The sequence below is a fragment of the Plasmodium brasilianum genome, chromosome 1 (assembly GCF_023973825.1).
Source record: "Plasmodium brasilianum strain Bolivian I chromosome 1, whole genome shotgun sequence".
Taxonomy (NCBI): Eukaryota; Apicomplexa; class Aconoidasida; order Haemosporida; family Plasmodiidae; genus Plasmodium; species Plasmodium brasilianum.
In genome coordinates, this window is record NC_090114.1 from 1,124,125 (window position 1) to 1,149,464 (window position 25,340).

At 28.2% G+C, this 25,340-nt stretch overlaps 2 protein-coding genes across 2 annotated transcripts; one reads left to right on the forward strand and one right to left on the reverse strand.

The window, feature by feature from the left end:
- Window positions 1-562: 562 nt before the first annotated feature.
- MKS88_000555 (uncharacterized protein) lies at window positions 563-14,145 on the reverse strand (the record flags this gene model as incomplete). The annotated part of the gene is made up of 2 exons (XM_067216688.1): window positions 563-3,294; window positions 3,369-14,145. 2 exons carry the CDS (start codon window positions 14,143-14,145, stop codon window positions 563-565), a joined length of 13,509 nt encoding a protein of 4,502 aa, XP_067075790.1.
- A 7,655-nt stretch (window positions 14,146-21,800) lies between these two features.
- Window positions 21,801-24,491, forward strand: MKS88_000556 (mannose-6-phosphate isomerase; the record flags this gene model as incomplete). The annotated part of the gene is made up of 1 exon (XM_067216698.1): window positions 21,801-24,491. One exon carries the CDS (start codon window positions 21,801-21,803, stop codon window positions 24,489-24,491), a length of 2,691 nt encoding a protein of 896 aa, XP_067075791.1.
- Between the last annotated feature and the right edge of the window lie 849 nt (window positions 24,492-25,340).

Consider the following 25,340-nt stretch of genomic DNA (forward strand, 5'->3'; position numbering starts at 1 on the left):
GCAAATAAAATTTAGGAACAAAAGGAATCTTGAAAGATATCTATTAAAAGATTTACTAAAATAGCTTTTTAAAAGAATAAAACAATAACATAGAAATAGAAAATGCTTATAAAAATGTATACACGTATGCATATATGTATAGGTAAGTATATGTATATATATATGCACATGTGCATGTATGTATGTGAAAACGAATATACGTTCTGATGCGGTGCATAAGCCTGTGTTGGGTAAAAAAAAAATTAAAGGGCAAGTATATAATATTATACATAACTGAAATATTTTAGTTAAGTGTGTCTTACTACAGTACAAATAAAAAATGAATATACATATATATATATATATATCCCACATATTTTTACATGAAATAGAGGAATAAAAATTAAATTATATTTTAAGATGTAAATAAAGGCACGTGAACAGAAAAAATCGCCTTTAAATGAATTCACGCCGATTTTACATACAAATATGTTAAGTACGTATGTTAAAGTATGTATGTTAAATGTGCATGTTACGAATGTACATGAGTATGTGCTTGTTTTTTTTTTTTTTAACTGCTCACCTAAAGCTTTCTCCTCTTTCTTTGATAAAGTGGGAGATTCTCTGTCTCATCGGATGCACTTGGGTAGCTACAGTTATTCATGTTTTTCATCAAATTATTTTGTGATAGGTTAGATTTCATATCACTTAAAACGTTATTAATAAGGTTATTTTTTGTTAAATTGTATTTAATTATACTGTATGTAGCTTGCTTTCCAATTAAGCTACTATTTAGATCTACTTCATACTTACTCTGTATATCATCTAGTGAACTTAAGTTATAGCCCTTATATTTATTGACGATATCACCGTCGTTCGGTAGTAACACCTCGGTATTACCACTGCAACTGTTATTGTTGATGCTGCTACTGTTATTGTTGATGCTGCTACTGTTATTGTTAATGCTGCTACTGTTATTGTTAATGCTGCTACTGTTATTGTTAATGCTGCTAATATTATTGTTGACGCTGCTAATATTATTGTTGATGCTGCTAATATTATTATTATCATTGCCAGTGTTATTCTTATTTTTCGTATTCTGATATTTCTCACTGTGTTCATCGTGTTGGCTATAACAGTTACCATAAAAAACTTTCCTTTTCATACTATCGTTATCACTGTTATTGTTAGGCATGATGGCATTACGTCTACTACTACTACTGCAACTAGTATGTGTGACTACACCTTTGTCATCATCTATTCTGGTATCTGTTTTTCCATTTCTGCTGTCAACCAAGTATTCATCATCCATGCTGCTGCAAATCCCGTTTCCATTACTCGTTCCTCTCTCTACATTCTTGTCAACTTGATCAAGCATGTTATTATTCCTTTTGTCACTGTTACTATCCATTGGCATTATTCCAGTAATGTTAACACTCTTTTTTATAGCTTTCTCATCATAAGGGAAATTTTTTAAAGGATCAAAATTATTATGACTGCTTTGTTTTTTTTTATTATTACTATTTTTTCTCTTTATTACATCATTTGTAGTTTGATCCTTTGACAACTGTTCATCTGCAAGCAATACAACCTCTTCCATAATTTTTTCTATATTTACATTATTACAGTATTCAGTATTTTTATTATTTTTCATATCATTTAAATATTTCCCTGTCAGCATATCTTTATTTGCATGTAGCAGTTCTATGATCTTTTCAAAATTATTTTTCTTCTTATTTACATTAACATGTTCATAATAATTTTCACCGAGTGCATTTTCCTTCATCTTACTTTGACTTTCGTTTACTCTGCTGTGCACATCGCCCACTCTGCTATACATATCGTCCACATTGCTCTTATATTCGTTCATTTCATTCTGACTTTCGCTCACTCTACTTTGGGCATTCTTTTTTAGTGCGTCTCTCAGTGCTGTAGTACGGTTCCTAATACTTGACATCACTATGTTGTTATCGCTTCCATGAATTCCATTTCCATTTCCGTAAGTATTATGACCAACAGAAGGTAAATCACTATGAAGAAGCATATATTTTTTTAGCTCCTCCTTTCCTCTTTTATATTCGTCCATTGGTCTACTCTCACTAAACACAATATTCTGTTCTGAATCGTTGTTACTTCTATCTGTTTTAATTTTATTAGACAGTGAATCATCGAAATGGTCAGCATCATTTTTATCTTGGTTGTTGGTATATTTATTCTTATAATAACAGTCATCATTTCGTTCTTTAAAATCCACATGCGTTAGATATTCATATGTATGTGGTGGAAGAATTGTCATGTTTTTTTCCTCATTCTTTTTTTCATTATGCATTAGAAGCGCACTTGTTAGAAGCTTCATATTTGGTTTGACTAAACCATTTGTTTTGTTCAAATAATTTCTTTTTTTTTTTTTTTTTTTTTTTTTTTTCTCCTCCACTTCCTTTGTTTTTTTTTTCTTCTTCTTTACTTCTTCATTTTTCATTTCGTTACAAATTTGAGACGACTGTTCGAATTGCTGTTTCTTAGTTCCGACTGGGTGTTTATTATTCCCATTCGAACTAATGCCACTACTACTGCCTATAGTACTGCTACTACTACCGATGGTACTATCACTGCCGACAGTATTACTATGACTACCAACGCTACATCTTCCCCCTCGTGTTGAGCTCAAATTATTGCTTATAATATTGTCACTTATTTTAACATTATTTGTACGAGAGAAACCTATTGCTTCTTGTATTTTTAGTGGTAATTGTATATCTACGTTCTGACCTGCGCTTTGATCTTCATTTTGTTCTTCGTTTTGTTTGTCATTTTTCTTTTGCTCTCCTTGTTCCCCTCCAATAACAACATAATTAACATGTTTATGTTTTTTTCTTAGGTTATACTTTGAATCAACTGAGTTAGAATCTGTTAGACCTTTTCTGACTTTGATTTCGTTGTTTACATGAGATGATAAGACATTCCTCCTGTTCTCAGTCTTCCCATCCCTACTACTGCTATGACCAACCTCCACAGGTGAAGCAAAGGATGAAACAGAAGCAGAAGGAACCGAAGCAACTGGAGCAACCGGAGCAATCACAGTACCATCGTTTCTAGTGTAGTCCCCCTTGAAATGATCCCTTTCACCTTCGTTCGGTAAATCGCTTACATATTCATCAGTATAACTCTTTTGGTAACTAACACTTCTACTTTGATTGTTCAACTGCTCATTATTCTTTATATCATTCCTTGCCCCTTTGTCGTTTCTAAGTTCAACTGAAGCTTCATTTTTCATATTCAAAAGAAGGGATATCATATGCTCTTTATTTTTGACATCTAAGTCTTTAAAAATTTTATAAGAATCAGTATTTTTCAGTTGATCATACATCATTTGTGTTTTGAAATGATACATTTCCTCTGCTGTTTGCTCCTTTTTTCTTTTTTTTTTTTTTTCTTTTTTTCTTTTTCGAAAAGAAGCTCATCATTATGTTGTTGTTGCTTTTGTTTCTGTTTCTGCTTCTGTTGCTTCTGTTCTTGTCCTCCCTTTCCTTCTCCTTCTTCTTCTGCTATGCTTTCATCCACCATATATATATTCTCCATTACGTTCTTTTCATGTTGTGTCTTCATTGCTTCTGCTTTGGGTGCAGTATTCGGATGATCCTTTTCATTTTTCCTATTATGATTTCGTTTATGATAAAGTAAGCGCTTTTTTAAATCGTTCATCTCTTTGGTGCTCCTATACATTGTTTCATTATTACTTTCCTCTAAACTCATTTCGTTATTTTCTAAATTTAAAAAATCTGTAGTTGACTTATTTACCTCGCCATCAAATTGTTCATAAACAAAGCGCTGATCATCGTTATCTACACTACGATACTTGCTCCCCTTACTTTTGCTGCTCACTCCGAATGAGTCCATACAGTGTGTGAGGGATGTAAGAGGTATATGAGTAGTAAATGGTTCACTTCTATTGTACACATTATCTTCTAACTTTGAGGATGTTTTAAAAATGTTCGCACTGTCTTCTTCTTCATTCGACACGTTTGACATATTCGATATGCTTGTTTCTTTCTCGTCGCGGGCTTCTCCCTCCTCCTCTGGAATCGTGTTATTAGTATATTCCTTCTTCTTGGACAAATAAAAGGAATCTTGTTTTTTTCCTTTCCTTTTAACATCATTCTTGACATTTTTGTCTGCTCCTAACTGCTCATTTGTCATTATATAATTTTTATTAAAATTCTGCGAGTTCAAATTACCATTCAGTATTTGGTAGTAATTCTCTAACAACTTGTTTCGAAATAATTTTTCATTATTTTCCTTTTGCATGTTCATATTTTTTTTTTTACTTTTATTATTTATATATATGTGTTCCAGATATAATTTGTACAGTAACTCTAATTTGTTATGGTCCACTCCTCCTTTATTGTTTTTCAAATCGAACGGATTTAAAAGAGCACTGTCCTTCGGATCCTTGGCAGCTCTACTGCTACTGTGACCACTAACTGCACCGCTAACTACATCACTAACTATATCGCTGCCTTTTCCACCAATATTGGTTATGTTCGCACTAACGTGTTTGTTTACGTTATCGCTGCTTTTTGTATTATTACTCAGTACATAAGTCTTACTCTTATTGGATTCGCCACTTGAATGAAGAGGAGGAGGATTCAAAATTTCTAACCCTAATTTCGTTTCATTTTGTATGTGCGCATAATTGCTGCAAGGCTTGTTTTTGTTTTTATTTAAGTTGTTATGGTTTACAGCCTTGAAAAGGAATTTGTTCAAATGATGTACGTCATCATTCACTCGATCATTCACTTGGTCATTCACTCGGTCGTTCACTCGGTCGTTCACTCGGTCGTTCACTCGGTCGTTCGTTCGATCGGCCATTATGTTATCTACTCTGTTTTCCCTTCTGTCATACGTGGAGGGCATATCCTTCACTTTTCTACCACGAGTATTGATATTATTAGGCGTACTACTTTTTCGACTGCTTTTGGTGTAGGTCCCTCTACCGCTATCGTTGTGTTCGTGCATATAATACTTATCGCGCTTACTTTCGTACATGCTTCCCTGTTCTGCAGTAGTGATCGCGTTTTTATGCTTCATAACGTGATCATCATATGGGTGCTTACTAGGTTGGTGGATGCTACTGCTTTCAGCATGAATTTCATTACTTTGCTTATTTTCATCAGAGGGGTGAAAATAGGAATGCATTGACTCTTGTTTCGTTTTATTTATTTCTTTATAATAATTATAAATTAAACGGTACACTAAACTGTTATTTGCATTATATGCTGAGAGCATCTTATCGAGTTGATTCATCGACTTGTTCGTTTTTTTTATGTCCTTTGGGGGTATATAACTGTTTTCTACTAGAACATGGTTATTCTCTTCACCCATGTAGTTGTTTTTCTGTTTCCCATGCAATTGACAGCTATTAGATTTACGTTCATCCTTATCCCTTGTTTCATTACTATAGTATGCTTCTTTAGCTTGCTGCATCTTACTATTTAATGCTCCAACATTTGCGGACTGCAAAAAGGGGTTCTCGTTATTTGAATTGTTACTGTTATTATTATTATTATTATTATTATTATTATTATTATTATTATTATTATTATTATTATTGTTATTATTATTATTATTGTTATTATTATTATTATTATTATTATTATTATTATTAATATTATTATTATTATTATTATTATTATTATTATTATTATTATTATTATTATTATTATTATTATTATTATTATTAATATTATTATTATTAATACTATTATTATTATTAATATTATTATTATTAATACTATTATTATTATTAATATTATTATTATTAATATTATTATTATTAATACTATTATTATTAATACTATTATTATTAATACTATTATTATTAATACTATTATTATTAATATTATTATATTCACTGTTGTAATTATCGTCATAATTTCCCCCTTCTCTTCTCAGGTGGCCATTCCTACCGTCGTAGCATCCATTCTTGCCAATGTTATCACTATACCTGTTACTTCTATTGTGCATGTTAATGCTACGATTGTAATTGCTATTTCTACAGTTATCACTTGTGCATACGTGTACATCTTCACCGCTTCTGCAGAAGATGTAATTATGCCTGCTGGTCCTTGCCGTCATATTCCTTTTACTATTCTTTTGCATATTTTTCAAAAATTCAATATGTTCCTTCGTAAACAGAGTGGTATGCAGACTGCTGAGATGACTCGGTGGGGTTTGCTGTTGATAAGTAAACGTATATGGTATAACATTACTACTGTCATTCTGATCAATGTTATCACCATTACTATTACTGTTATTCTCACTGTTATCTTTAATACTATGACCAATACTATGGACAATATTATCGTCAACATTATCGTCAACATTATCGTCAATATGATCATCAATATGATCGTCAATATGATCATCAATATGATCGTCAATGTTATTGCCAATAACATTATCATTCAAGTGGGCATTATTCATATGCATCCCGTTCTTCCTAATATTGTTCCTGTAACTGCTTTCATTGTTCTTATTATTAATGCCATTTTCTAAATCCTCGTAATTTCCCTCTACAAGTTTATCACGATAACCACGATTACAACGCTCATCATGTGTACTATAATCACCATGTGTACTATACTCACCATGTGCACTATACTCACCATGTGCACTATACTCACCATGTGCACTATACTTACCATGTGCACCATACTTACCATGCGTGCCATACACATCATGCATACTATAGGCATTATGCATACCATACTCATCATGCTCACTATACACACCACCATCATTGCTGATGTCGACATGTGTACATCTTTCTTGCTCTAGAGCGCAAATATTTTTATTTAAATATTTCAAGCCTAGCAAACTTCTATCTATAAACTTCTTTTTCTCTTCGTTAATATTATAATAACAATTGTAACTACTACTGCATAGTATATTATGGTTACAACAATGCTGAGGAAACATCCTTCTATATTTTTTGATCATATATCTGAACAGGTTGTCATTTATATAATTAACATTTTTTAGAATAGTTGACAAGTCCATATATGAATTACTATTATGTTTGTTTTGGTAATAGGATAAAAACTTGCTAATATTCGAATGCACATTGTCACTCAGATGATCTATAAATGGTCTCTTCGTACTACTATGTTTGTTATGGCTTTTTCTTCTAGGGTTAATAAAGTTACCTGGGTATTCATCGCTTTGGACATTATAAGCATAATGAATGTTCTTATACCTGAGAGCTCTTCGGCAGCGTTTGTTTTTACAAATGTAGGAATCCTCCTTCGACTGATTGTACTCTTTCTCTGTGTTGTGGTCCAAAATAGTGTACACTTTTTTCCTGTGTATATTAGAATGCATAACTTGGTGGTCTCTGCTCTTACTAATCATACCGATAACGTTGTGACTTCCCTCGATATTGCAATCGTCATTAATTTCGTTGTTTCGTTTGACACAATTATCATTATAGTTATCATCATAGTTATCATTAATACCAGTGTTATGGCTTCCACCACTGTCAATAGCACTACCGTTGTAACTACCACTGTTAGTACTACTTCCATTATGGCTACCACTGTTAGTACTACCATTACACGAGCTACTATCACCAATTTGATTACTCTTTTTCATATTTACTTTATTTCTTCTCCTTTTTCTCTGGTTTCTCCTCGTTGTGCATTTTTCCTTGTGGCACAACCCTCCAGTGATACAACATTTCCTCCTTCTTCGAACACAATGTTCTTCATAATAATTGTGGTAAAGACCATGCATATATTGATGTTTGTAACAGTAGAGTATTTCATGTCTACTTGTCTTGCAGAAATTAGGCCATGATAAATAACTATATGCACAATTTAAATGAATAAAATTATTACAATTGTAAATACTACATTTTAATGATGGAAAATTTAGTAAACAGACTGAACATTTTTTATGAAATAAATGATTAAACAAAATTGTTAAATTGAAATATCTATTACCATATGTATGATTATATGTGTAATTATTGAAATACAAACAATCTTTATGACAAGTATATTTTAAATATTTCCCATTTCTATGTTTCAACTTTATAATACCTATAAAATATTTGCTTATCGTTTGAGTCTGATTACAAAATATACATCTTACATTATCAAACCAAGTTTCATATTCATTTTTATTTAATCCAATTACTTCATCATCATATATATATACGAAAAAATCAGTTTCAATGTTTTTTATTACTATTTCTTTGCAATGTTTTATGTATCCTCTACCGTTTGGAATTTCTAGTGTGCTAGTCGCTCCTGAATATGCTCCTACCGCCACTGCTGTTGCTCCTTCCACTCCTGATGAAGCACCTAATCCTTCCTCTCCCCAATCGGGCATCAATGGTGTGCCTACTGTCACTTCATCTCTGTTGTAAAAACACTTTGTCAACTTGTTCATGTACACTACTTTATTAATTTTTTCAATTATTCTATATGCCTCCCTCTTGCCACTCAGAAAGGCACTGACCAAAGAATTACAATCACTATTATGTGTATGCTCTCCTGCAAATAATAATCTATTACTCACTGGAAATGACAAAATATCTTTATCTATTATTAAACCATTTTTCCCTAAAAAGGAGTTTACTCCTCTAGAAAATTTGTTATTCATCCAATCATAAAAAATTATCTTTTCTATTTTCACATGTGGTAATATACTTTTTAAAAAATATCTACAATCATTTATTACTCTCTTTCGTTTCATTCGAATTATTGCTTTACTATATTTCTTTCTTAAAAAGAGCGCTATAACTGGATGCGTGCTATAAATTGTCATGTGACTGTACTTTTTTATCTCTCTTTCGTTGGTATATGATATATAGTGTTTTCCACTGTCTATTAAACGCCCTTTCTTTAAGCACTTTATCACTGTACTCTCCTTCTCATAAGCTAACGAGAACCTGTTACTTCCTCTGATATCGTTAACCCCATTCATGTTGCTTACGTTGCTTACGTTGCTTACGTTATTCACGTTACTCACGTTACTCACGTTACTCACGTTACTCACGTTACTCACGTTACTCACGTTACTCACGTTACTCACGTTACACACGTTACTCATATCGTTCACTTCATTCACCCCGTTTTCCTTAATATGCGGAATAATGTTCTCTGCGCTCGAAATGTCATTGGGCATATTTGTCAATCCATTTATCTGGTTGGCATTGGAACGCAGTTCTTCACTTGAATTTATATTTCCATGAGTGAAATAATTGATAAGAAGCTCGTTTCCGCTGCTAAGATGGGAGTCTAGTCGTAGTTCCTCCAGCTCCTGCTTCTTCCCGCACTCGGTCTCCTTTGTGTCTACTGCTTCTATGTTTGCTTCCTTATTCTGGACATCTTTGTCCTTCAAGTTATACTGTGCACTGTCGATACCTCTATTTGTTTCTAGCACGTTCGAGGACTCGCCCCCCCTGCAGTTACAATGACATTTGAAGTTAGAGTTGCAATAGTTGTTGTAGTTACTGTAGCTGCAATCTCTACCATCGTGGTAACTGCTTCTTTCACCTATCGCCTTTAGCGCACCGTCCGTTGAGTCCCTGTCAAATGCATCTCTTCCCCATGTGCTCCTTCTCTTTCCACCCTTGGACTGGTTAAAAAATATAGTTACATTCTGGTCGCTATTGATAATTCTTTCCTTAAGAGTAATAACAATTTTATTGTTTTTTGAAACTTTTAATCTTTTAATACTATTCACTTTCCATTCAGGTAATTTAGGAATGAATTCTATTAATCCAGTATTTCGTTCTTGTAAAAAATTTTTTATTTTTTTATTTTTTCTTGAGTATTTTTTTTTCTTTCCCTTTTGTCTTTTTTTTATGTGTTCTATCTGTTTCTTTCTTTGTGTCTTTTCTTTATTTGGAAAGGCCATTTTTGTCGACTTATTATCTTTAGCTTCTTTTTTATGAACAAATGTGCTATTAATTTGGATATTATAGCTATTTTTTTCTTGATGTTCCTCCTTTTCCTTCCTACCTTCTCTGTCAAATGGGGATAGCTTATTCGATTTTTCCGTGTACTCTTCATCATATTTAAACGGTTCTCTTTTATTATACAAGTATGTGTTGCTGTCATCCACTATATTTTCATTGTGATGACTGCATTTAACGCGATTCATGTACCCCCCCTCGGTACGAGGCCCGTCCTCCTTGCCAGACTTCCTTACCTGCACTTCGCTGTTTTTGTGGGGAAAGATGCTATTAGTATTCATTTGATTCGCTTCTCCCCCTCGATCCACTACCCCCATCTCATTAATGTTTTCATTTTTATTTATAACTGCATTTACATTTTCTTTTATAGTTCCACCTGCATGTGCATCTACATTACTGGCCGTGTGTACCGATCCAAGGGGACAATTCTTGTAGTCTTCTACCCCCGAATAGTCATTTCCCGCACTTTCACATTTCATTTGCATATTGCTTCTAAACTCGTTTGTGGTCAAGTCTATATTGTTAATAATGTAGTCACTAACATTATACAGTTCGTTGTTCTCTATGTCAACTACTTCTTTGTTTCTATCATCTCGTCGTACTACCAGCAAATTTCCATGCTCATTCGTTATGCAGTTCGTTCCATAATCATTACAAGTACTCCCCTCATTAATGATCTTATAGTTGTTCTCATTTTTAAGGGACAACTCACCCTGACCTTCTAAATTTGTGCCTCCCCTGTCACCCTTGTTACCTACTCCTCTGCTTCCTACTATTTTGCTTCCTCCACCCTTTCTTCCCCCTCCCTTGTTTCCTGTTCCTCTGCTTGCCCCCTTGCCATAATATCGCACACTCTCCTTTAAGACCCCGAGGGGCACCGCGACAATGCAGTAATCGTAGAGCTTACTGTCCACATGATTTTTAAAGCCAAGTTTTATGTTATCATTATACGAATAAATTTTATTAACAATTTTATTTTTTTCTATCCTTACATTTTGTTTTAATTTTTTTATAATTTTGGTCAATTCGAAAGTGCAGCAAATATTCTTAAAAATGTCTAAAAAATTAATATTATGAAAAATGTACTGTATTGACAAGGAATAGATATTAATACCGCAATGGGACTCCAGATACGATATATATAATTGCACATAGATATATTTATAATTTTTTTCTTTTTTCATTTTTTGTATTATTACAGTTATTACTTCACCTAGAGAAGCATATAACAATTTTTTTTTATTTTTTATATCAGAAAAAGTTTTCAAATTGCATACATGTTCATAATAATTTCTTAATTTACTAATGACTTTAAAAAATTCATTTCTCAATTCATATATATAGATCCTTTTGTCCTTATAATAAATATAATGTTTATAAAGATGACGATTTATATTATTTGTGTATATATTTTTTTTTATACAAAAATTTATTAGAGGATTATTTCTATTAACATATAAGTTCACTTCCCCTACATACCTTTTTCCATAATTTTTTGAAAAAACAAATTTCCCACCTATTCTATTTCTGGCTTCATATACCGTCACGTCAATATTATGGTTTTGTAGAATATATGCTGCAGATAATCCTGATAATCCAGCACCTATAATTACTACTTTTATTTTTTTATTTACATTCATTATTGTATTTATATGATAAATGATATCATTATAATTTGTATTATTATTTTCATGAGCTTTTTTTAATAAAAGGATGTTCTCCTCTTTATATACAAATATATTGTCATTTCTTCTTTTTGAAATATCTATCTTATTCTTATGCATGCAAAAATGTTTTGCACTACTGGAGCTGTAATTATCTGAGCACATGTCGTCGCTCGAGGAGCTGTACGCTAAAGGGTTGTTATATTTTCCGTTTCTCTTCGTTCCACGCTTCGTTTCTATGCAATGATTCTCCCTTATCCGTCGCTGCAACTGATACTTCTCTAGTTGACACTCCTCCTTCTGACTATCCTTCATTCGACACTCCTCCATCCGATTATCCTTCGTTCCCATACCCCTTTCCTTGTAAATAATTTTTTCTCCTCCATTGTTCCCTTGATTTTTGTTTCTTCTTGTGTAATAGTAGGACGTATCACCTTGATGTACATGCTCCTGAATATCATTTCCATCGCCTTCTGCTACTCCATGCAGACCAATTTTGTGTCTACTGTTAACATTATTATTACTACCAACAGTGTTGCTGTTACCACTGCCGCCAGTATTATTTCCGCCAGTATTATTTCCGCCAGTATTATTTCCTCCAGTATTATTTCCGCCAGTATTATTTCCGCCAATATTATTTCCGCCAATATTATTTCCGCCAATATTATTTCCGCCAATATTATTTCCGCCAATATTATTCCCGTTAACATTATTAATACCAACATCATTGCTGTTATTGCCGATGCACACTTCAGGTTCGTCATAATCGCTGCTTGTGAAATTAAAACTATTTGAATTGTTGGGGTAAAAATAAGTTAACTCGTCATCGAACAGGTTAAACATCAGCGAATCATTGTCATTTGACGTAGACAAACATTTAGACACTTTCCTTTTTCGGTAATGACTATTTGACAGTTCGCTACTTACGCTTGTATACATGGTGCTGTTCGATTTAAAGCTCCTGCTTCGTTTTATGCACTTCATGTTTTGTTTTCTCCCATCGTCTTTGTCGTCTTCGTTGTCTACTTCTTCGTCCTCATCGTCTTCTTCATCATCGTCTTCTTCATCTTCTTCATCATCATCGTCTTCCTCATCTTCTTCATCATCATCGTCTTCCTCATCTTCTTTATCATCATCATCTTCCTTATCTTCTTTATCATCATCATCTTCCTTATCTTCTTTATCATCATCATCTTCCTTATCTTCTTTATCATCATCATCTTCCTTATCTTCATCTTTATCGTTACTGTTATCTCCTCCATCACCTTCATTTTCTCTATCCCCTTTGTTGTTGTCACTGCCATTATTTTTGCCCCGATTATCATCATAAGGAATAATTTCATTATTCATCTCGTTGTTACGGGTACTACTATTGTTGTCATTAGTATTACCAGGGAAAGACTCATCATTGACATTAGTACTATCATGAATAAGGCAATATGAATGATTCTTTAACGAGTTATCATATTTCTGCATGCTCCATAAGCATTCATTTGCTTTTTTTTTTAGTAAAGATTTTTTTTCAAATATTATCCCTTCGTCTATTAATCCATTTACATTTCTAAAACTTTTGATAGTATTATTTTGTTTTCTTAAAATGGTGCTGTTACATCCAAAATTAACAGCATCATATATTAATTTATTGCTACCCATATTATTTATATTGAAATTGTATTCATCTTTGAAAATTTTTTTTTCATTCATACGAAAAATGTCAAAATCTGCGTTATTTCTTTTTTTCCTATCCCTGTTCATAATTTTTTTATCAAGAGGAATAATGCGGTTCATCACATGTAAAGCTATTTTTTTTTTTTTTTTTTTTTTTTTTTTCTTTCTTTCTTTTTTTTTTTCTTTTTCATTTTTTTCATTCTTTTTTATAATACCATTTTGTTGTCGCTTCGTGTCTATACGATTATTAAATGTAAAATAAATAATTCTGTTCGAGTTATTTTTCTCACTCCTTTTTCTTGCCTTCTCTTTTTTTTTGGCTCTATTTGTATAGTCTTTCAAAGTGGTATTATAATTATTATTACTACTACAATTATTATTACTTCTACAATTATTATTACTTCTACAATTATTATTACTACTACAATTATTATTACTACTACAATTATTATTACTACTACAATTATTATTACTACTACAATTATTATTACTACTACAATTATTATTACTACTACAATTATTATTATTACTACAATTATTATTACTTCTACAATTATTATTACTACTACAATTATTAACGCCTCTTAACTTTACATATACCCTTTTAAATATATCGTTATTTGCTTTTTTTACTTTAATATATCGATTTTTATATTTCACAGGGGTGTTCCTTTTACTTAATAGAACGAGCTTCCTAACATTATGACCATTCATTTCTTCGTTTACCTGTTTTCTTATTTTTTCTCTTAGCTTCCATCTCCCAATATAGAGATGATGTGCTTCCCTTCTGTGGTTACTCTTGCTTTGTGTAATATATAGGACTGTCGCTCTTGTAGTATGTTCTCTTTCCATTGTACCTGCATGCAAGTCTCATAGGAATAAGAATTTTTCTCGTGTATTATCCCTTATTTTGCACCTTATCTAGATTGAATATAATTTAATGAAAATTATTTCAATATAATTTACCTCAATTTACTTTACTTCAATTTGGTTTACCTCAATTTACATTACTTCTATTTAATTTAATTCTATTTATTTCAGTTTAATTTTTTTATTTCTTTTATTTTTTATTTATTTATTATTTTTTTTTTGTGGTAATTATATGCTTCGAATTTTGAGAAAAGCTTACTTACAATTCGGGCAAAAAAAAAAAAAAAAATTATAAAGAAAATACAATTTAACATTATACGTGAAAATATAATAGGTGCAACATAGTCTTTCTCATTTTCTTAATTATAATATAGGGACGTTTATTTGTGGAACGTAATAATCAACCTCCGATTTTTTTGCTTTATTTATTTGCTAACTTGCTACTTCTTCGTTATTAATTTGATGCTATTTTGTTACTACTTCTTTGCTAAATATTTAATTTTTTGGCTGATAGTTTCCAATTTTTAATAAACTAATTTAAATTTTAACTGATAAACTTTGAATATTTAGTAGCGTTAAATACCATAAAGGTTGCATCGTTGCTCTAAACAAACAAATCCGCCGTATATAGTCAAATGGATGAGGAGCACATACGTACCTATCACGTGTTTATTAAATAGTGTATGTTTGATCTTTCTGTTATTTGTTTTAATATTCCTTCTAATTTTGAGAAAAACTCTATGCGTATCGATATGGGCATATATGTGTACACAAGTAGAAATGAGTATATACCTATACACACATACATAAATACAAATACATACATATATACGCATACATATATATATATATATATATATGCATACATACTCATACATACATACATATGCATGTATATTTACACTTCAAAAATTAACTAAGCTCAAATTAATTGGTGTTGTATCGAATTAAAGCTAACATATAGATGTAACTTAGATGCAAACACATTTACATAAAAACAAGAGGGAAATATATTTATACTTATATAAATGCAAGTATATGTAACAAAATTAATTTATAGAGTAGTCGTTCAGCATTATTACACCTACCCATGCATATATATATATATATATATATATATACATGCTTAAATACATACATGCTTAAATATATACATGCTTAAATACATACATGCTTAAATACATACATGCTTAAATACATACATGCTTAAATACATACATGCTTAAATACATACATGCTTAAATACATACATGCTTAAATACATACATGCTTAAATACATACATGTTTAAATACATACATAAAGGAAAAGGATAGAAAGATAAACATATCCTTACATATACACATATGCAGTTATATATCTACACGCACACTTCTACAATCAGCAGAACATTTAAATGTTAACTGACGAATAAACTATAAGTGCTATCGTTAAATAAAAAATATATATTTGTTGTCTATATAAACATATATGATTGAAATAATAAAAAAAACATAAATTTAGAAATTATTATTACAAGTACAAACTTATATGAATGAAAAAAAAAAAAAGTTTTCACATTTTGTTTTTAACATTTTTACTTCTATTAATATTTATATCTATATATATATTTTTATATATATTTTTATTCATATTTATATTTTTATTTTAATTTATATTTACGCTTTTATTTACGCTTTTATTTATATTTTTATTTATATTCATATTTAAATTCGTATTTATGTTCATATATAAATTTATATTTATGTTCATATTTAGATTCATATTTAGATTCATATTTATATTCATACTTACATTCATACTTACATTCATACTTACATTTATACTTACATTTATACTTATATTCCTATTTTTATTTATTTTTTTCTTTCGCTTTCCATAAGCTCTTCTATATTTATATTACTTTTTGCTCTTCTGTTCTCCTATTTTTTCTTTTTCCTTTTTTTTAAAAAAAATAAATAAATACGAATAAACAAATGAATATAAAATTTACAAATGGTTATTACATGTAAAAATGTAACAAAAATTGGTGGAAGAAAAACATCTACATTTAAAACAAAGCTGCGCTCATTTTTGCGCGAGCGTGAAATATATATATATTTACTTTTGTATGTACGCAAAAATATATATGTATATAATACATATGTACATGTATTTATATAATTCCGTACGTGTACAAATATTTATATTAATTCATATGTGTAAAGGTATTTATATATATCCATATGTGTACATATATATGGAATAACGTAAAAAAATCGTTCCATTATACGCTTATTTTTTTTTTTTTTTTTACAAAAACAAATTCTTGTTTTGATTAAAAAAAGAAGCGTTAAGGGGTGAGTAAATGAGTGAAAAAATCTTTTTTTTTCTTTTTTTTTTTTTTTTTTTCTCTAAAATAGTTTACGTATTTATATTATACATTAAACTTTTAATAAATTACCAGGTTGTTTTTTGGTTTCTATCTACATATATACTTCACGGTACACATGTATATATGTATATATATATGTACTTATATGTACAAAAATATACAAGTACATGTAATAAATATGTATACTTGTACCACAATCACAATCTGCTGATTGCTATGTTTTCAAATTTGTATACACTTACATATACATAAACGTATATGTACTAGTACATGTAAGCATGTATACATGTTGAAAAAAAAAAAAAAAAAGGAAAAAAAAAAAGTATAAATGATTCCATTAATTAATTGCATGCCATGTGAAAATTAAAAAAAAAAAAAAAAACTTAGTAGCAAATACAGTCTTCTTATTGATGTTACAATTTTTTACAAAAAACAAGAAAATAAGAAAATGAAAAAATATGAAAAAATGAAAATGCGAAAATATGAAAATATGAAAATGTGAATATAAGCAAATATGAAAATGTGAATATAAGCAAATATGAAAATGTAAAAATTTTAAAATAAACAAAAATAAAAAAAAAAGAGAAAAATTATTTTTAAACGAAAAAATGATAAACTTTTAACTAAACTTAAAATTTTTTTTTTTAAAATATAATATTTTAATTAATTGGCATCAAATTACTATGAGGGAAAATAATGAATTTTTTTTTTTTTTTTTTTTTTAAAGCCCTTAATGTAATATGTTGAACTAGTTTAAAAAAAAAAAAAGTTTGCATGTAATACATACGCGTACACATATACATATATATATATATATATAATATATATACAAATACATATGTATTTAGTTATAATTACGTTGCATATATTATGTTTTACCTACTACAAAATAAATGTTTAAATCTATGTTGTAAATTTTTTGGCATAATAAAGCAAACTTTTTTTTCTCATGACAGTTAAATTTACTTTTTCATAGGATTCTATAATGACGTTTTTATCCTCCGTAAGCGCAATTATACTTGTACGTGGTGATATATAAATAGGTAAATGTACTCATATATGTACACATAACTGTACAAATATGACATATGTATATTTGCATACAATTGTTCATATGAATAATGCAAATGGGAAAAGAGTCCAACTCCCTTGAACATAATAAACATATAATAATGATATTGTAGTAATAAAATTAAAAAAAAATTAACCATAAAGTCATAATAACTGAGAGTAAAAGGAAAAAGGTAAAAATAAGAAAAATATATTTATGATTTTATCATAATTATATAAAACAAATATTGCTTGTTAGTGAAGCGATACATATATAATATATATATATATATTTATATAATACATTAAAATATAAATAAGTATACATATATATATATGATCTATGAATTTTTCTAAAGCTACAAACATTAGGTAAATATTTAATCACCTAAATGGATATACACATATGGTCTTATAAAAAAAAAAAAAAAAAAAAACCGCCACATAAATTTGTGCATATATTAAAAAAATAAAATTTATACAATAAAACGTAAACGTATGTTTATGTTTGTTTGTATATTATTTAAGTACATATGTATATATATATTATATAAAATTATGTATAGAGAATATTTTTTATATGAACATTCATGTATTTTTTTTTTTTTTTTTTTTACTACAAAAAAATAAATGTAAACTACAATTTAGCTAATTTGACCATTTAAAAAAAAAAAAAAATAAATAAAAAAATAAAACAGCTGATTGAATTATTCAAAAAGTAGGAGAATTTTTCTTTTTTTATTTACCAGTTTTCTACGTGTTTTTATTCTGTTTTTATTTCATTTTGTTTTTTTTAATTTAAAAAAAAGGAAAATGATCTTATTTCTTCCCATTTTTCAAAATACATAAAACAACACACGCACATGTTCAATTATTATCTATAATTATGTACAGCATAAAATAAAAAATGATAATATAGAATATATTCCTTTTTTAAGAGCAGTTTCTGGTAATATTGTTCATATGTACTTTGTTCGTAATTTGTGTTTTACTAATACTTATATATATGTAAATATAATATACGTTTTCATCAGAAAAGCAAAAAAGTAAACACATATGTTCTAATTTATCTTTTAATTCGAACAAATGGTAAATTTAAAAACTACACCGTATGTTTTTCCTGAACTGTTAAGGTAAAATATTTTTCTATTCATATATATAATTTTTATTTAATTCTTTTATAATTTTCATGCATTTTTTTCCCCCGCCCCCCTAATTAATGCGGATATAAAATCATGATATTTTTCTCAAAAACGAAAGAGAAAAAAAAAATTAGAAGAAAATTTTAACTTGCATGTATTATGTATTAATGAGACTACGCCATAAAAATATAACATTATATATATTATATATATTTATATACTTATACATAATACCCATTTTTAACATAGTAGAAAATTAAAAAAGAATAAAATTAACTTTTTTTATTTCATGGCATATAAAATGAACGAATTTTTTTTTGTAATGGTAATTTCATTTTTTCTATCATGTTATTGAAATAACGCATATATGGGTAATATAGGCTAAATTTACATTTATATAAAATACTGTATATTGTATATTATATATTGCATATTGCATATTGCATATTATACATATTGTATACACTGTACACTGTAAATTGTAGAAAGAACAAAAACGTTTTTCTTATCATAAACAAATAAAAAGGTGAATACTCTAGGAATTTTTAATGCAATCGGCTTATTATACATACGTAAAAAAGTTCTTGTAATAATGTATATGTTATTATATATATACGTCTCCTTACATTATATTACATATAAATTTCAATATCCGAGTAAAGCTTACAATTTTTGTTCCTTTTTTTTCATAGAAAAACGCTAAAAAATAAAATACCACATGAAATAAAAAAAAAAAAAAAATTAAATTATATATAAAATTAAAATACGTATGAATAAACTTCTTAAATTTTACAATGTAAATTTAGAGAAAATAAAAATATACTATAAAATGCAACGGTGAGGGCTGAATATTTTGAAAAACATTTTATTATATGCATTACATATATATATATATATATATAAATTATATGAAAAAGAGAGAGCAATCAAATTCATAAAATTTATTATAAAAATTATGGAATGTATAAAATATACATATATGTAATACAGTTGTGCTTATGCATATTATATTATATATATACTGCTTAAAAAATTTTATGAAGATAAAAGCTTATAAATATGGTAATTTTCAAGAAGTAATGCAAATTTTTAAAAAATGACTAGCTTATCATGAACATATGTGAAAACATTGACTACATGATGAACTGGTGAAAAAGAGAAAAATATATGTAAATGTATGCAATTTTAAGTAAGTTTTGTACATCTATATATTTATATAATATATATATATGCATGCCGTTTGCTGCCGAAACCATAAAATAATAAATTGAATCAAATACATTATAATTAATTTAATACAATTAATTAAATCGATTTAGTAATTCGTTCTGTAAATGAGAAAGGTATCCTACAATAAGCGTAAAATAGCAAAATTGTGAAAGATTACACCAAGTAGGAAAAAAACGTAAACAAGTTAGTGAGGTTCGCATAATTCATTAAATAGCCTTTTTAAGAAATACCTAAATACATATTTGTTAAAAAAAAGAAAAAAAAATGCACTTTTCATAAGGTATAAAAATTTTTGGAAAGTACCTTATTCTATTTAGTAATAAAATAAGAAAACATGTAATATTTTAAACATTTGTTTTAAATACATTTTTGCGTTATTTTATTTTATCGAGTGTATGTAAACGTGCTAAATGGGCATATATAATAAAGAAGTGCTAAGATTAAACTCAAGATACGTAAATAATATAAGTTATAAATATCTTTTTGTAAATTTGTATTTTTGTGTTAAGTGTTCGTTAAAATATTTTTTTTTTTAGTGTTATTAATTTTTATTCTTCACATCTTTTGATTTTTGTATCTTTCGTTTTCTTTTAATTTCCTTTCGCTTATTATTATTTCCTTTTGTTAATTATTATTTCCTTTCGTTAATTATTATTTCCTTTCGTTAATTATCATTTCCTTTCGTTAATTATTATTTCCTTTCGTTAATTATTATTTCTTTTAGTTTTTTTTTTTTTTTTTGTGGTAGCTGTGCGAAAAAAAAAAAAATATGACATTATTATTTACTTGTATTGTTTTTTTATGAATAAATTATAAATGAGGAAGATTAACATTTTAAAGAAATATATATGTTTTTAAAAGTTCAGATAAATAGTATGTACATATGAAGCATTTGAAATTTCCTCTTTTTTTTTTTCTTTTATATTTTTTTAAAACATTATCAATTTAAAAAAGGAGGAAATACAAGTTATAAATAGTTAAAGTTACATAAATGATACACAAGTTAGACACGTGTTTAGATACTCGAGGTTAGAGATTGGAGGTCATTTGGGATACTGTTAGAATGTATACACATATATAGATATATGTTTATTTATATATATGTATATGCGTATATATATTTATAAATACTTATATATACTTGTGAATATTCTGCATAATATATTTAAATACATATATATATATGTACGCGTATGTAAGTTGAAGAAAGGTAAGCTTATATTTACCTATACATGTAAGAAAAATTGAACAGATTTGTGAATAAGTAGTATTGACTAATTATTTGTGTTATTGAAGATATATAGTAAAAATTTTTTTATTTTTATATTTGAGTTTATTTTATAATTTTTGTGTTTAAAGTATTCTGTTTTGTTATTTGCACAAAAGTGTGCTGTTAAGAAAATAATTTTTAATTTTGGAATATTTTTTAATTAGTCGAATAGTTATTAATTTTGTGTATTTTAATTTTGTATAATTTTATTTTTATATTTTACATTTTTTTATTTTTTATTTTTTATTTTTTACTTTTTATTTTATATTTTATATTTTACATTTTTTTAATTTTTTTTTTATTTTTTTTTTTTTTTTTTTTTTTTTTTTTTTTTTTTTTTTTTTTTTTTTTGCTGTTGCGCCCGTTGTGCTAGCCCCAAAATTTAATTCCTCAAGTATCCGTAAGACGTTTCGTTCGAGTACACATACACAGGTACATGTGTATGTATACACACGTATAAATATTTGTATATATATATATATATATATATGTGAGCACTTGTATATGTACCCTTTTGCATGTATGCATATGTATCCTAATTAATATACGAAGCGCACGTAACTGGTTTGAAAATGAAGACGAGAAAATTATGCATCAATGAATGCATTCCCTATGTGCAGAAGTACGCATGGGGTAAAGGAAAAGATGGGATGGTTTATGAAATTATGAAAAACATAGTTAAGGAAAATTATGATATGATTAAAAAGGGCACTGGTAACATAGATTACTTAAAGGAATACAATATTGAGAGTGAGGAGAGTAAGAACAATAGTAAAAATAATAGTAGTAATAGTAAGAATAATAGTAATACGGATGGACGACATTTAGATGGAACAGCCATCGATGAAACGAAACGAAAAGAAGAGATTAACAAAGGAGGAGAAAGCGGTTCAAATACGAATATTAATAAATATGATTCAAATGAAAAATATGCAGAATTGTGGATAGGAAATCATGAGAAAGGTCCAAATTTAGTTCTTTATAAAAACAGTTTTATAAAAATTGAAGAATTTATAAAAATTTTTGAAAATAAAAAATACAGAAAAAGTAGTAAACTTGTGAATTACTTTTATAAAAAAGGAGATGATAAAAAAAATAAACCGATTGACAAAAATGAATTAACCAAATCTGAGGGTGTAAACAATAACATAGATATCATTAACAACATTAAAAATAATGAAAACAGTAGCAGTAGTAACAATAACAACAATAGCAGTAGTAACAATAACAACAATAGCAGTAGTAACAATAACAACAATAGCAGTAGCAATAATAACAATATCATCAGTACTCCTAGTAAAGAGGCGGGTGTAAAGAGACCATCAGATGCTGAATGCGCATCTTTAAAAAATTATTCTTTATATGAAACGTATGAAATGGTAAATGATACAGTAGATATAAATACACTCTTCCCTTACCTTTTTAAAATGTTATCTATATCGAAACCGTTAAGCATTCAAATACATCCTAACCAAACGCAGACTTTATACCTTAATACGGTGAACCCACTTTTATATAAAGATAAAATTTTTAAAACGGAAATGTGCGTTTGTATTAATTCGATGAGTTTACTTTGTGGTTATATGAATATATTCAAAATAGCGTTTTTAATAAAAAATATAAATGAGCTTTATAACTTCTTTCTTGTGAGGAATCAGGGTGGAAATGGCCAAGGAGGACAAGAAATATTAGTAGGTGGTAGAGAAGGAACAGAAGGAGGAAAAGGTAAGGTAGGGGAAATGAATAGTAGTAATACAGTTTTAGGAAAAGATCATAATATAGCACAAAAAAAACGTGTAGGCAATGCAGTAAAATGTAATACAAAAGTGAATAGTGAAAAACCGAAAGATATATTTCTCTTGTTTGATTTATTTCATACAAAAAAAGATGAGCATATAGATGAGATTTTGAACATGTTATCACGTATATATGTATATATAATTAATTATTCTTTAAAAAGAGCAAATGGACCATGTCATGATATAATATCTGTTGTGGACAATTATGCAGAGTGCATTCAAAAATATGTTTTTGATGAGAACTTTTTTTCATCATTTCACAAAAATGATAATTTTTTAAAAGAAAATTTTAACTTAGGAAATTTGATAAAAACAGAAAAGGAGAAGCTATGTACTCTTTTAAGTGAGCACAAAAACATTTTAGATTTTAACGATTCCGACATTGACGAGGATTCCGACAAGCAGAAAATAGTTTCTGATGAGGTCCAGCGCTCTATGGGTAATGGCAACTTGCTGGACGCTTCCAATGCAGAGAATACAAGTGTGCAGGAAGGCGCGAGTGGAGGAGCAAATGTAGAGACAAATGTAACAGCTAGCGCTAGTGCAAATACTAGCAGGATTGATGGAGAAGCCGATAACCAGAATGAACAGAGTGAAAGCGACGAGCCTGCATTCGAGAATGTAAAGAAAATAAAAGCTTTTTATGAACACATGTATAAATACGTAACGTACCGAATACTACTTGTTGAAAATGATGCTTTGAATATCTGTGTGAACACGATAATAAGAGATAATGAAAAATATGCTTCATACATAAAAGAGGAAAAAGTGTTTAAGAAAAAACCCGAAGAATTATATGCAGATATATGTAAAAAAAAAAATTACGAAAATGTATGTGAAGAAACAGAAAAATATATTATTAACAGCATATTTGAAATACTAAATAATGTTTCTAAATATTATCCGAATGATGGAGGGAGAATATTTATTTTTATTTTACAACTCTTAAATTTAAAAGATGGTGATGTTGTGTATATAAAACCGGGAGTTATTCATTCATACATTTCTGGACATTGTTTAGAATGTATGACAAACTCAGATTTAGTAATTAGAGGAGGGTTAACGAATAAAGAAATAGATAAATTAAATTTTATTAAATATGTTAATTATAAAAATAATTATCCAGTTATATTAGAAAAAGAATTCATTAATTATAATATAATATCATATAGTTATCATAAAATGAAGCATTTTAAAATTTTATTTATAAAAGTTAGACCAGATGAATCAGTTAATTATTTGTTCTCTTACACGAGTTTTACTTCTTGTATTGTTTTGGCTTCTAATAAAAAAGTTAAAATCAAAGGAAGAAAAAATGAAAAAAAAAAAGCCAGTATTAAAAGTGTAAAAAAAGGCACTGTCTTTATTATAGCTCCAAATATTATGGTAACGATATGTAATTTATATTCTAATGAGGAAGATGGTGATAAGGAATTAGTTTTGTACTGTGCCACATCCCGATAATATATGTTGGTCCATGTTTCTTTTTTTACACTGTTTTTCTGCTTGGCCTTGAATCATTTCAGTCATTTGTTGATTAATTACGTTTGTATTTATTCATTATTTAGGTATACAATTATTTATTACTTATTATTTTTTTATGCATTTATTTATTATTTACTTGTGCATTCTTAGATATTCATTTTTTTACTTTCACATTCCCCTATTTTATTATAGTATTTATAACATTTTTTATCATTACATCTTTAAATATGTTATATTTATTGCACGAGGAAATGTATGCCTCGGAGGAGATATGCTTATTACACGTTCATGCCTATTTTTAGTTTTACTTTTTTTTTTTTTTTTTAGAATTCTCAACTTCTCATCCCCACCTATTAATATATCATAATTCATCTTTTGATTTTTTAATGACACTTTTTAATAATTATATTTTTTTAACCCCTAATTAGCTTTTTGTTACTTCTCCAGATTATTCATCATTGTCTTAGCGCGCCCCTCTTCGCATCCCGTTCTCCGTTTTCTGTATCTTTTGCTTATTCTCTTCGTTTTATTTATCCTTTTTTTTTTTTTTTCAACAGTGATGATGTTGTTTTGTTCTGTGGAGGTTTCGTTGTATGTATTAACTTCATATAATTAAAATTTGACTTATTATATAACCAATATTAAGGAATAGATTTTAAATAAAGTATATATAGATATATATAGATATAGATATATATAGATATATATATATATATATAGATAGATAGATATAGATATATATAGATATAGATATAGATAGATATAGATATATATATATTTATGTGCTTATCATATGATATTATATAAACCGCGATCTTTAATTATGGC